General features: G+C 46.5%; 1 protein-coding gene across 1 annotated transcript in view; it reads left to right on the forward strand.

The window, feature by feature from the left end:
• Positions 1-4,517: 4,517 nt before the first annotated feature.
• CREG2 (cellular repressor of E1A stimulated genes 2) overlaps positions 4,518-14,923 on the forward strand; it is a 39,610-nt gene continuing 29,204 nt past the window's right edge. The window contains 3 exon segments of the mRNA XM_003909046.4: positions 4,518-4,854; positions 4,856-5,011; positions 8,637-8,806. Coding sequence (XP_003909095.2) covers positions 4,570-4,854; positions 4,856-5,011; positions 8,637-8,806 — 611 coding nt within the window. The 5' untranslated portion in view covers positions 4,518-4,569.

The raw sequence follows: 14,923 nt of genomic DNA on the forward strand, positions 1-14,923 counted from the left end.
ATCTGATCAAAAATTTACAGTGATGTGTTCCAAAATTAAGTATTTGTCATGTATTTTTTCTTTTACCAGGTACTCTTTAAACACTTGGGATTGTAGGGGTGGAAAGCTGTGATACCTTTCCTCACCCACCCATAAGGGTCATGGCCAACACTGTTATGACAAAAGAAAAAAGAGAAAAGCATAACAAATGTATATAATATTTAATCCAATGTATTAGGCCATTCCCGTACTGCTACAAAGAAATACCGGTGACTGGGTAATTTATAAAGAAAAGAGGTTTAATTGCTCATGGTTCCACAGGCTGTACAGGAAGCATGGTGGCATCTGGCTTCTGGGGAGGCCACAGGAAACTTAGAATCATGGCAGAAGGTGAAGGGGAAGCAGACACATCTTACATGGCTGGAGCAGGAAGCAGTGGGCAGGATAGGTGCTATACACTTGTAAACGACAAGATCTCACGAGAACTCACTCACGATTAGTGAGTAGCACCAAAGGGGATATTCACCCCCATGATCCAATCACCTCCCGGCAGGCCCCACCTCCAACGTTGGGGATTACAATTCGACATGAGATTTGGGCGGGGACACAGATCCAAACCGTATCATCGAAGCTTTATGTGACGTGAAAGCCGAAATAAATAAAGACTCAAAGACTCAGGGAAAACTGTCCATTTTCATGCTTAGGTTGGGTGAAGAATGGACAACCATGAAGAAATGTGATTGGACAAAAAGTGAATGATCTAATGGTAATAGACTGAGTGGGCAAACCCAGCAAGGCCTGTCTGTTCAGATTCTTCTTCCTCCTTCTGTGTGTCCTTCCATTCTCCTAGGTGGAGGGCAGGACCCCTTCTGGAATGAGGTCTCAAGACCTACTCTCAGACAAGGTGGGTCCAAGAATCTCTTTATGGCCAGCTCCTTTACAGAAAGGCAGAGGGAGTTAGAGTCATATTTCTAGGCTTTATGGCTGTCTTTGAAGGAGAGGGGTCCTAATTTCTATGATCCATCTTCGGGAAGAGAAATTCTGGTTCCTATGGCCTGCCTTGTGGGAGAGAGAGGAGCCGGAGAAAGAAGGGTAGAAAAAGGCCAGAAAGAGATTTTGCTTCTGAGGCTCTTCCACTGTCCTTTACTTCGAAGTACTCAGCATGTCAAAGCATTACACTCTGGGCATTGTTTCCTCAACCATGAATAAAGTAGACAAATCTCTGCTCTTTTTGGGCTTATATTCCGGGTACAGGAAGACTGACACTGAGCTAATCAGCAAATAAAAGCAAAATATCTTAAGTACATATAAGTGTTATAGTGAAAATTCACTATGGGGATGTGGATGCTCCCTTCTTTTTTTTTTTTTTTTTTTTTTTTTTTGACAGAGTCTTGTTCTGTTGCCCAGGCTGGAGTGCAATGGCGCGATCTTGGCTCACTGCAATCTCTGCCTCCCAATTCAAGCAATTCTCCTGCCTCAGCTTCCCAAGTAGCTGGAATTACAGGTGTGCGTCACCATGCTCAGCTAATGTTTGTATTTTTTGGTAGAGTCGGGATTTTGCCACGTTGGCCAGGCCGGTCTTGAACTCCTGACCTCAGGTGATCTGCCCACCTCTGCCTCCCAAAGTGTTGGGATTACAGGCATGAGCCACCGCACCCGGTCTGATGCTGCTTCTTATAGGGCATTCAAGCAAGACCTCTCTCACAAGGTGTAATTTGAAAAGAGACCTGAAGAAAGTAGGAGAAAGGAAAGGAGTGAGAGTTTCCTATAAGGGGAGGAGAATGAATCAGAGAAGTAGGTGAGCACTACCAGGCAGGGCCAATGCCCCCTTGAAGTTAATGGCCATAAATCTGAAGTGATTAAGGAACTTAAAATCATATATATACTCTAGATATACACTGTATATATATTTAAAATCATATATACACTATATATGTCATATATACTATATATAAATCATATATACTGTATACGTGATTTATATATATACACACACTTCAAATTTGTAGCCATTAACTAAATTTTATATACATATGATTTAAGTCCCTTAATCTCTTCAATACATGTAGAATATATAATATACTGATAAAGGCAACACAAATAAGTGCAAAGGCATCCCATATTCATGAATTAGAAGACATAATTTTGTTAAACTCTTCATACTACCCAAAGGAATCTAGAAATTCAATTCAATTCCTATCAAAATCCACTTAGTGACTGGGTGCAGAGGCTCACACCTCAGAAGGCCAGGGTGGGAGGATCATTTGAGTCCAGGAGTTCAAGACCAGCCTGGACAACATAGCAAGACCCCTTTTCTAAATAAATAAAAATTAGCCAGGTATGATGGCATGTGCCTATCTATAGTCCCATCTACTCCAGAGACCAAGGAGAGAGGATCGCTTGAGCACAGAAGTTTGAGGTTACGGTGAGCTATGATCATTACCACTTCACTCCAGCTTGGGCAAAAGAGTAAGACTCTGTCTCTACAACAAACAAACAAGAAAGAATTAAACAGACAAAAAAACCTGCAATGATATCACCTTACACCCATTAGAATGGCCATTATTAAACAATAACAACAGGTGTTGGTGAGAAGGTGGATACATTAGAACTCTTGTGCACCATTGGCAGGAATATAAAATAGTGCAGCTGTTTTGGGAAACAGTATGGAGGTTCATTAAAAGTAAACTATCTTATGATTCAGCAATCACACTTATGGGTATTACCCAAAAGAATTCAAGACAGGATCTCAAAGAGGTATTTACACTCTAACATTTATTTCAGTAGTATTCACAATAACTAAGGCAGAAACAACCTAAATGTCCATCAATATGAATGGATGAAGAAAATGCGGGCCCGATGCAGTGGCTCACATCTGTAATCCCAGCACTTTGGGAGGCTGAAGTCACAGAATTGCTTGAGCTCAGGAGTTTGATATCAGCTTGGGCAACATAGTGAGACCTCATCTCTACAAAAAATAAAAATGAGCCAACAGGCATGGTGGTGTGCCTGTAATACCAGCTACTGAGGAGGCTGAGGATGGGGGACCACTTGAATCCAGGCAATCCAGGCTGCAGTGAGTCATGATCGTGCCACCGTACTCCAGCCTGGGCGACAGAGCAAGACTCCAAAAGAAATAAAGAGAGAAAAAGAGAGAGAGAGAGAAGAAAGAAAGAGAAAGAAAGAAAAAGAAAGAAAGAAAGAAAAGAAAGAAAAAGAAAGGAAAGAAAGAAAAAGAAAGAAAAGAGAAAAAGAAAGGAAGGAAGGAAGAAAGGAAGAAAGAAAGAAAGAGAAAAAGAGGAGAGGAAAGGAAAAGAAAAGAGCCAAAAGCCTGCAATATTCCTCCACATTTTTCCTTTCCGGGGCTTGGACCGCAGTTCTGGTGACCTGGAATGAGGGGCTTGGCCAAAGTGGTATTTGTGCATGTGGCCTCAGCCAGTTTGTTTCAGCTTAAATGCAAATAACTTGATTCTGCTGTTAGATGAACTGGCTGCGATGCCCTCCTGACACAGCAAAGTGTAAGAAGGGTTATCGTCCTTGCAGAGAAAGAGAATGGGCATCAGATGGAATTGGTGCTAATCTTACCTCCATCATTTATTCAGTTTTCTCCTCTAATAAGATGATGGTAACGATCCTTACCTGTGTCTAGTTAACTAAATACAGTCAGCCTTTCGTATTTGTGGGTTCCCAACCAACCACAGACTGAAAATATTTGAAGAAAAAAAAAAAAGCTGGACGCAGTGGTTCACACCTGTAATCCCAGGACTTTTGGAGACTGAGGCAGGAGGATCACCTGAGCCTGGGAAGTTGAGGCTGCAGTAAGCTGTGATTGTGCCGCTGCACTCCAGCCTGGGAGGACAGAGCAAGACTCTTCATCAAAAAAATACAAAATAAAAAAGGGTGATTGCATCTGTACTGAACATATACTGGCTTTCTTTCTGGTCCTATTACCTGATAAATAAACAACAATTTACATAGTATTTACATTGTATTAGGCATTTTATAAGCAATTTAGATATCAAAGGAGGCTGCGCATGGGTTTTATGCAAATGCTGCACCGTTTTTTATAAGGGACTTGAGCATCTCTGGATTTTGGTATCCACGGGGGTCCTGTAACCATACCCCAGGGGACTACTGTATCGCGTTTGCTCCATGCCACGTACCGTTCTAAGTCTCTTCAAATATTAATCGTTCAACCGTCCCATCCATCATCCTTAAGAGGTAGATATTATCTTTGTCAGCTAATGAAGGAAATGGGCACAGAGAGGTTAAGTGGCTTGGCAGGTCTCACAGCTGTTGAGCAGAGGTGTGCATTGAGCCGGGATTTGAACGCCCACCCTCTGCGGAACCTGTGCCATCCTGCAGGACACGAACTCATCCCGGGACCTGGCGCGCGAGGAGGACTCCGCAGGATGCGCGGCGTGTGCGTGGAACCTGGTCTTCTGCGAGCCTGGACTTCTGAGCGAGGCGCGCGGCTGCAGGGATTCGCCGGGACTCGCGGCTGCAGGGATCCGCCGCAGGGGGGCGCTGCCGGGCTCCCCGGCACTAGCGCTGCTGGCGGCCCCCGCGGCCGGGCGTGCAGCCTGCAAGATGTCCGTGCGCCGCGGCCGGCGCCCGGCGCGGCCGGGGACCCGCCTCTCCTGGCTGCTGTGCTGCAGCGCCCTGCTGTCCCCAGCCGCGGGCTACGTGATCGTGAGCTCCGTGTCCTGGGCCGTCACCAACGAGGTGGACGAGGAGCTGGACAGCGCCTCCACTGAGGAGGCTATGCCCGCCCTGCTGGAGGACTCGGGCAGCATCTGGCAGCAGAGCTTCCCCGCCTCGGCTCACAAGGAGGACGCGCACCTGCGGCCCCGGGCGGGCGCCGCCCGCGCCAGGCAGCCCCCCCGCGCCGCCCGGGATGTTCTCCTACCGGCGCGAGGGCGGCCAGGCGGCCGGTGCGCCCCCGGGCCCTAGACTGCTCGCGGCCACCGCCCGCTCCCTGGCCCACGCTAGCGCCTCGGGCTGCCTGGCCACCGTGTCCGCCCACGAGAAGGTAAGCGCCCGGCGGGGAGGGCGAGGGCGCCTGGCATTCAGGCGGCGGCGGGAGACGAGGACGGGGACGTGCTTGCGACCGCTCGGGACTGGGATCCGGGTCCACCAGACGTGCCCGGTGCGCTGGCTGGATGGGACCCTCGACACTGTACGTGATGGAAGGCGATGGTGCCTCCGTGAGCCTGGCGAAGTCGGGGGGGAGGGTCGGAGAGGGACATGGATAATCAGGCTTCCTGCCAGCTAGAGTTGGGTACCCAATCCCCACCTTGAGATGGCCAGGCAGGGAGACGGACACCTAACCTGTATCTGACCGAGACCTGGACCAAAGCAGCCAGAGCCGCCTTTGGAATTGCAGAGTAGGCGGGGACAGCCCTTCCCAGCGCAGGGCACAAATCCATAGACTCGAACTCCCCATCACCTTGTGACCTGAAGCTGAAGTGGGGATGGGGAGAGAGACAGCACCAGGGCTTCGATGGAAATCTGCATTTAAGAAAATGGAGTTCAAGATTTTTTTTTTTTTTCTGGAAAGGAGGCTTATTATGCAAAGTGGGTAAATGCTGGAATGAGCTATTCGCTGCACTTTTAATTGTTCAGTTCGCAAATGCTTTACTCACTTGTCAGACATGATTCCACCTAGAATGACATGGGTAAGTAATGCAGATGTAACTTCCATGCCTTCAGAAGGCTTTTAGGGGTGTTAAGAGAGATGAAAGAGCTACAAAGCAGTAATGTGAACTCCTATTTACTTCCTACAAAAAAAGAAATAATATTTTATAGAATGCATAGGACATTGGCCAGGTTCTTGCCCCAGCTCTGGGTCTCACCAAGACTGTGGCCAAGTCACTGGCTTCTCTTCTTTGCTTTCCTCATCTGTAAAATTAGGTGGTTAACCAGGGAGTTGTTAAGGCCCTTTTTTGCTTAAAAACTACCTAAATGGCAACTTTATTTCAAGACCAAAGAGGCAATGGTCTTAACCTCTTCAGTGTCAAATGCAGATCCAGTTGGATATTCTCAACACCCAAATGATTTTTCACAGCTGTGTCTTGCACTCCTAAGACACATTTTAAAGACGTAGACCGGGCACGGTGGCTCAAGCCTGTAATCCCAGCACTTTGGGAGGCCGAGACGGGCAGATCACGAGGTCAGGAGATCGAGACCATCCTGGCTAATATGGTGAAACCCCGTCTACTAAAAAATACAAAAAACTAGCCAGGGGAGGTGGCGGGCGCCTGTAGTCCCAGCTACTCGGGAGGCTGAGGCAGGAGAATGGCGTGAACCCAGGAGACGGAGCTTGCAGTGAGCTGAGATCCGGCCACTGCACTCCAGACTGGGCGACAGAGCAAGACTCTGTCTCAAAAAAAAAAAAAAAAAAAAAAAAGACATAAAGGTTAAAGATGACACTGATCTTACTTGAAAACACAAACCTTTTCAAGAAATTAAAAGTCTAGTGCCAATGTATTAGAGATATTTTGACTTTCAACAGTCCTTCTCTTAGCTTTGTTACGAGTTCCTCTTTCTAATCCTTATTGACATTTGATTAAAACAATAAATTCAGAAAGCATTTACAATGCCATGTATGCAAAGCATGACTCTGGGCAGCTGTGACAAACTGAAAACAGGATATATGAACAAAGTTATACTACCATTTTGGAAGATTCCTTAACATTTCATGTTCCTAAAAAATTAAAGCCCTGTCTTTTATATTCTGCACACCATTATCATGTGACATTCCAAGGACAAAGACAACCCCTGAATTCTGAGCTAAGTAACAACAAGGTGCACTTTGTTAGGGATAAAATCATGGAAAATTGGGTTGCTTGAATGGCAGGATTTGGGAAAACCTCAGCACTAAATATTTTTGTTGGCCGGGCATGATGGCTCACACCTGTAATCCCTTTGGGAGGCCGAGGCGGGCAGATCACTTGAGGTCACGAGTACAAGACCAGCCTGGCCAACATGGTGAAACTCTGTCTCTACTAAAAATACAAAAATTAGCCAGGCATGGTGGCACACACCTGTAATCCCAGCAACTTGGGAGGCTGAGGCAAAAGAGTCACTTAACCCAGGAGATGGAGGCTGCAGTGAGCCAAAATCGTGCCACTGAATGCCAGCCTGGGCAATAAAGTGAGAGTCTGTCTCAAAAAATAATAATACTAATTAAATAAATAAATAAATATTTTTGTTTATATCTGCAGTCACAGAAACAGGATATACCACCTGTCTTAGTCCATTTGTATTGCTGTAAACAAATAGCTGAGGCTGGGTAATTTATAAAGAAGTGTATTTGGCTCACAGTTCTGCATGCTGTTCAGAAAGCATGGCGTAGCATGGGCTTCTGGGGAGGCCTCAAGCTGCTGCCACTCATGATGGAAGGTGAAGAGGAGCCGGTGTGTGCACAGATCACATGGCACGAAAGAAAGCAAGAGAGAGGGGAAGGTGCCAGGCTCTTTTTATTTTTATTTATTTATTTGATAGATGGGGTCTGGCTCTGTCACCCAGGCTGGAATGTAGTGGTGCGATCATAGCTCACTGCTGCCTCAAACTCCTGGGCTCAAGCAACCCTGCTCCCTCAGCCTTTCAAGTAAGTGGGACTACAGATGTATGCCACCAGGCCAAGCTAATTTTTTGAAAAACTTTTTATAGAGATGGGGGTCTCACCATCTTGCCCAGGCTGATCTTCAACTGTTGGGCTCCCAAAGTGCTGGGATTACAGGGTGAGTCCCCACGCCCAGTTGGCACCAGACTTTTTTAAACCTTCTATTAGGGGAACTCTCAAGGAAACCAACAGAGGGACAATTCACTCAGTACCTCGAGGAGGGCACCAAGCCCATGAGGGATCCACCCCCATGACCCAAACCCTTCCCACTGGGCCTCCCCTCCAACACTGGGGATCAGAATTTAACATGAGATTTGGAGGGACAGATATCCAAACTATAGCACCACCCTTCTCCCACCCTACTGGGTGATCATGAAGAAAAATTGGCGTATCGTGTTTCTGTGACTTCCTTTATGCAAAAAGGGTAACAGATCAATTTCTCATAACTTGCTGAGTCATACAGTGAAATATTATTGATTACAATAAAAAACGCAGCTAATAAATCAGAAAGTGATGTAGCCCTAAAAGAAACAATAATAGAAAGTTCCTGAAGTCCAAAGAGCAGGCAAGAGGTTAAAGACTTAAACATCCTCCCTAAAGTTGCTAAAAACGTGGGAGAGGCAGTTAACCTTGGGAGTTAAGACAGTGCGGCTGTAACAGGCAGCTTGAGGAAAAGGCGTAGCGCCACCCCCCATAAATGTCATTGTCTCTCCCCAAAAGAACATGAAATTTAATGAAGTGAATATATTTGCCATGCACAGGCAGCTTCAAGAAGAATCCTTTCACCACCCTTCCAAATAGGATGCCACTGCTAAGCATCTCCTATGGAGAAATTCTAGGGTCACCACAGAGTGAATTGGGCAGACAGGGGACCACCTTACCTTGATTTACTACCTGTCAGAGCCACTGTGATGCCATGATCCCGCCTCATCCCTGGTGTTGTATTTCCTAGCCAGAGGCACAAGCTAAGCTCCCAGATCAAGTCAAGCCACAGCTCTGCACTGAAAAAGCCTTTTCTGGTGTTTGTTAGATCCAAGGACTGCCGTTTGGGAGCTGCCTGCCCATCAGTGATGGCCCCTTCAACAACAGCACTGGGATTCCTTTCTTCTACATGACGGCCAAGGACCCCGTGGTGGCTGATGTGATGAAGAACCCCACGGCCTCGCTGATGCTGCCAGAATCAGAAGGGGAGTTCTGCAGGTAGACGAGGGTTTTGCCCTCACTCGCGTGGGTCCTGGGAAGTTTTTGACAGAGTTGGGGCTGGGTTTCTCTCTGGGTCACCTGACTTTAACAGAACTCTGAGATGCACATCGATGTTCACCCTTGAAATCAGAGAAATTAGAATTCCACCACTCGCCAAGCAGTGTGATTTGTAGCAAGTTATTAATCTTTGGGAGCCTCAGTTTCTTCATCTGTAAAGTGGGAATAATAATCTTTGCCTCCGAGGGTTATTGCAAGTGTTGGAAATGGGTGCAAACTGCTCTGTGCAACACTGGCAAGAGTCCAGACAACTCCTGTTGTTATGGAAAAGGGGGAGGGTGGGAGGGAGGGTTGGTAAAGGAAGAGCCAGTAGTTCATCTCCCCATCACAGTCATGCAACACAGAGTCTGTATATTGTCTTTCCAACTTATTTATATCCTGTCCCCAGATATATGTGCAATAAACAGCCAGCATTTTTTAATTCACTTTTTCAAAAACTCTCTGAAAGAAAATGCTTCTAAAGACATTTAAGCACTAACAGATCATTAATCCAGGCCCCTTTATGAGAATTCAAAATGCAGAGCCTGAACTCGCATCCTCCCTGGGGGTAAATGTCTGCGTGGAGCTGGTGTGGAGGCTGCATGTGAGATCCCCTTACCCTTCCCAGAGGAGCGGCAAATGCCCAGGATGGCCTGGGGTGAGCCCTTTAACCTCCAGGACCTTAGTCACTCCACCTAAATGTAGTGATGCTTTAGAAAATCAACAGGCCTCCTTCCATCTGTGAAATTCTATTCTTCTTTATGCACAGCAGGGAAAACATGATAACCAAACAATGTATTAGTTCTTACAGAGGCTTAATCAAAGCAACTATACAATGCAAGATGCATCCTGGATAAGCCATTGTTTCCCCTCAGCCACGACAGACCATGTGGAGACACTTCAGCTGACCCTGTGCCCCACCAGGTTAAGGCAAGAAGCCAGGAAAAGAAACATTTCCTTTCTCATGGAATATTCTCCCTGTTCTTGGTCAGTCAGGCTTGCTGTTACTAGAAGTATATTTCTGGGATATCTTTCTTTTCTTTTTTCTTTTCTCTTTTTTTTTTTTTTTTTTTTGAGACAGAGTTTCGCTCTTGTTTCCCAGGCTGGAGTACAGTGGCATGATCTCAGCTCACTGCAACCTTGAACCTCTGCCTCCCAGGTTCAAGCAATTCTCCCTGCCTCAGCCTCCCAAGTAGCTGGGATTACAGGTGTCCACCACCACACCTGGCTAATTTTTGTGTTTTTAGTAAGACAGGGTTTTGCCGTGTTGGCCAGGCTGGCCTCGAACTCCTGACCTCAGGTGATCCACCCGCCTCGGCCTTCCAATCCAGGATACCTTTCTAAGCTTCCCAGGCTTTCCTCATTCACGTATCCTGAAAGCAGTCGTGCTGGAGCGTGTGGCTCCCAGAACCCAGAGCACAGCTGTTCCCGGGACAGGCAACAGAATATATACCTGGGACAAAGCTGTGGCAGCACTCCAGCTGGGGGAGGATTTGTCAACTGGCAACCCCCAGGCAGATGGCAGCAGGACCTGGAGCTAGGAGCAGTGAGCAATCTGACTTAGGAGAGGTCCTCACAGGGGACAGGGTCTCAGGGTGACTTCCTTCCGCCCCTGGGGAAGACTTGTCTGCACGGCCTAGAGCCACGTATGCGGACCTTCTTCATGGCAGGCCACATGTGGGACGTGCAAACACCTGTGCAGCCCCCTGGCTAACTGGGTGAGGCAGCTCATGGCTGGAGGTGAGCACCCCGGGGCCAAGGGCAAGAGCATCTCCTCACACCTGTTACTCTGGCCTGGAAGAGGAAGGATGAGATATACTCATGGGTACCCCTTAGTTTATGTCTTCTCATAAAACTGTTTCTCAGAACTGCTATGCCCCCGACACTGTTTAAGTTTCTGAAGTATTGAAATATGATGTACATAAATGCCTACGAAACGAAGTTTTGATTAGTAAGCCTCACACTTCGATGCAAAGCTTACTAAGCAATGGGGCTTTTGTCACCCTGGGGCCCACGACTTCCCCTAATCAGCGTAAGCCCAGATGTGACTCACCTGTGTGAGGTTCACATTCCAAGTGGAGCATTACGTCTTAGGTTTCACCTTCAGAAAAGATCTTGGTAATATTGAACACAGGGACTTAACAAGTCAAAGCCATGTGGCTGGCATTGAAAAAGAGAATCCAGAGCCCCGAATAAACAAGCCAAGCAAGGGGCTCCTAGGGCCACCGGAGCATAGCGAGCCATCTGGTAGAAGTGTCCGCAGCTACCGAACACCTGGGTAGAGTTTTGAAGGACAGCCTGGCAAGGTACCAGCAGGGCGCCCCTCCTGCCTGACCCCGGGCCTGAAGAGGTTGCCAGCAAAGGCAGAGCTCGTCGTCAGGTGCTTCAGAGCTTCACACCATCTCCCACAGGAGCGGGAGATTCAAGAAAGCACACCCATGTCTTATGATGATAACGAAAGGTCAAGGCCACCTGATCCTCTCAGCTTCAGAAGCTCATACTCAGAACAGTGAAAACTGCCTTCCATCCTGTGCATGGAAAACTTGCAACAGCAATTTTTTTTGTTTTGTTTTGTTTTTTTTTTGAGATGGAGTCTCACTCTGTCGTCAGGCTGGAGTGCAGTGGTGCAATCTCAGCTCACTGCAATCTCCAACTCCCTGGTTCAAGTGATTCTCCTGCCTCAGCCTCCCGAGTAGCTGGGATTACAGGCACCTGCAACCATGCCAAGCTAATTTTTGTATTTTTTTTTTTTTTTAGTAGGGATGGGGTTTCAGCAGGTTGGTCAGGCTGGTCTTGAACTCGTGACCTCAGGTGATCAGCCTGCCTCAGCCTCCCAAAGTGCTGGGATTATAGGCGTGAGCCACTGCACCCGGCCTGCAACAGCATTTTTAACCAACCTGTGTGGTGCCTTCTGGGTGCTCCTATTCCTCTGCTAGTCTGTGCAGCCGGGAAGGGCATGAGTCATCCCTGTTTCATCCCAAGGGGAAAGACAAAGTCAGAACTGGGCTTTACTGGACCATAAAGCAAGTCTTGAGAGGGAGGAAGTTGGGGGTCCACTGACTTCTGAGGAAGGAAAGGGGATGCCTTCGTGGCCGTTTCTTACAGCCTACTGGGCATCCCTGGGAGAGGGGGCATTTCAGCTGCAAGCCTGCCTCTGCGTTCATCAGGTTAGCCCGGGTTACTGCAGACTCTGCACCAGCATGGGCTGGTGAGCGCCATCTGCACCAAGGACACATCCCGGGAGCAAGAAGCCTCCAACAACTGGGGCGAGAACAGCTCAGGCTTAGGGAGGGAGGAATGCAGGTCTGAGACTATTGCGAGGACGGGCTACTTTCAGAGCTCCCTTTGGTGCCAAACAATTGTATCTGTAATGTGTACATGTTTAATAAGCAGATACATAAATGGAAAAATAGATTATACATAGATAATAGATTGATGATAGATAGATGGATAAATAGATAAAGGATGGATGGATGGATGAATTGATAGATGATAGATGAATAGATGGATGATGGATAGATGGATGGATAGATGATAGATGGATGGATGGATAGATAGGTAGGTAGGTAGACAGATAGATAGATAGATAGATAGATAGATAGATAGATAGATAGATAAGATAGATAGATAGAAGCTTCCACACATTCAACTCTTCTCTATTCAAAAGAGCAAATATTACAGTTGTCCCTACTTAGTCTCCCCAATCCACTCTTCATCACTTTGAATTCATCCTCAACCCAGCAGCTGGGGTACTCTCTTAAAATCCAAATCAGATCCTGAGGAAAAGCAACAGAATTTTTAATATGACCTGGGAGGCCCTTCATGGCCAGGGGCCCGCCTCCCTCTCAGAATAAATAATAGTGTCTGCCTCTTTACTGATTGACTTAATATTTGATTTATACCTAGTTTTATCAAATTAAAAGCATCAACCTGATAGCTTGTTGTAGTCAAAGCTGGTGTATGTTCTTTGGCATGGAGTTTAGAAAATTCTTTTCCATTAGCAATCCCCGCATGTAGGTTGACGAGTCATGTCACTCAAAAATGAAATTTCGATCCATTAACGGGCCTAAAGATAAAGTTAGATCCAAGTCGAAGTAGGTGAAGGACATTGAGTGTCCATGGTCCCAAGAGTCTCAGGAAATTTAATGAAGAAAATGCCCAACAGATGTAATTTCCTTAACCACAGCCGTGAGAAGCCAATATCTTGAGAATGATGAAAGCAATGAACATCTCTTCATATTTTACAGCTTTCTAGGGAACTTAAAGAGTTTTTAAATGAATGTGTCAAGTTCAGCCTGGGCTAGTTCATCCCACCTAGTTAGGGATTTTTGCCAGATCTTCTCATTGCCCTGATCCACAGGTCAATGGACTTTCCCTAAAATGTCACAGTAAAGTTCCTAGATTTAATTGGACGCAGTTGTCCTGACTGCTGCCCCAGGGCATAATGATTGGGTGTTATTCCAGGGCATAATAATTGGGCATTATTGACCTGCCCTTCTTTTTGGAGGAGATAATATGAAAAATGAGTCTGACTGGATGATAAGTAGAATGTGACTTTCAGCTGGAAAAGTACTAGGTTGGTGATTTCTCTTTTTTTTTTTTTTTTTTTTTTGAGACGGAGTCTCACTCTATTGCCCAGGGTAGAGTGCAGTGGCACAATCTCGGCTCACTGCAACTTCTGCTGCCCGGGTTCAAGCGATTCTCCTGCCTCAGCCTCCTGAGTACCTGGGATTACAGGCACCCACCACTGTGCCCAGCTAATTTTTGTAGTTTTAGTAGAGACAGGGTTTCACCATCTTGGCCAGGCTGGTCTTGAACTCCTGACCTTGTGATCCCCCCGCCTCGGCCTCCCAAAGTGCTGCACCCAGCTAGGTTGGTGATTTCTGTGGAACAAAGTTGCTGGGCTAGAATGAAATACTCTGCCGGTTCAGCGTGTCACTTTTCCCACTGGCATGATGAAGAGGGGAGGGGAGGATATCTGAGGGCCCTCTGGCTCCATGGCTGAGTGAAGGTAGGATACTCCAAGAATGGTGAAGATGGAATAGGTGAGCACCGTCATCACGGCTGATACATATTTGGTATATAGATTTCTACATAGACTGTTATAAAGTGCGAACTCCTGCAAATTTAGAGAAGAGTGACTTTCAACTTCTTGAAGGGCAAGAATGAGAGGGACGTATTATTGACCTGGATAGCTTTGCCCCTCGCCTAGGACCTCTTAGGGAAGGAGCGCCCGAGTGATGCTAACACTGCTTTACAATAATGACGTTTAAGCAGGTCTTATATGCATTTCCTGGGTTTCCAGTGAAGGCTACTAAGAACTGTGATTTAGGCCCAGGATGGCTTAGCTCATTTGTAAAACGAAGTCAAAATTAGAGTCTGACGGAAAGACAAATCCTGCATGATTTCACCTATATGTGGAATCTAAAGAAGTCGACTCATAGAAGCAGACCGCAGAATGGTGGTTCCCAGGGACCAGGCGAGAGCAGGGAATGGGGAAATGTCGATTACAGGGTGCCGACTTTCAGTTAGAAGACAAACACATTCTGAGGATCTCATGTGCAGCATGGGCTGGGTGTGTGAATTCATTTGATCGTGGCTCTGATCACACAATATGTACGTACATCAAATCATCACGTTGCGTATGTTGAATATATTCAATCTTTATGTGACAATTAAATATTTTTAGAACGTTAAAAGATTAGGGTAGAAAGCCATGAAAGGAAGGTGGTTTTTTCACTTGTCAGGCATCATACTCGTACAAGCCAGAGCCTACAAACATGCCTTGCCTAGTAATTGTTCGTTTATTTAAAGTCTGTTTTATCCAATTATTCTATTTACTCCTGGGTGCTGTGATGCCTTCATTTAATTAATGAGATGAATTAGGGGTGGGAATCTATTTCCCAGCTCAGGTTAAAATGGCAAATGGAGAATAAAAGTCTAGTTTAAAAGAGTCACTGGCAATCAACAACGCCCTCTCCTCCTCGTTTCCTTCTCCCTCAGTGACATAAGCATGGATACGTGCCCCTTGACTAAATGAATGTATGCTCAGCCAAGAAACCTACTTTATGAAAATTC

Source organism: Papio anubis, chromosome 14, assembly GCF_008728515.1.
Source record: "Papio anubis isolate 15944 chromosome 14, Panubis1.0, whole genome shotgun sequence".
NCBI classification, from domain to species: Eukaryota; Metazoa; Chordata; class Mammalia; order Primates; family Cercopithecidae; genus Papio; species Papio anubis.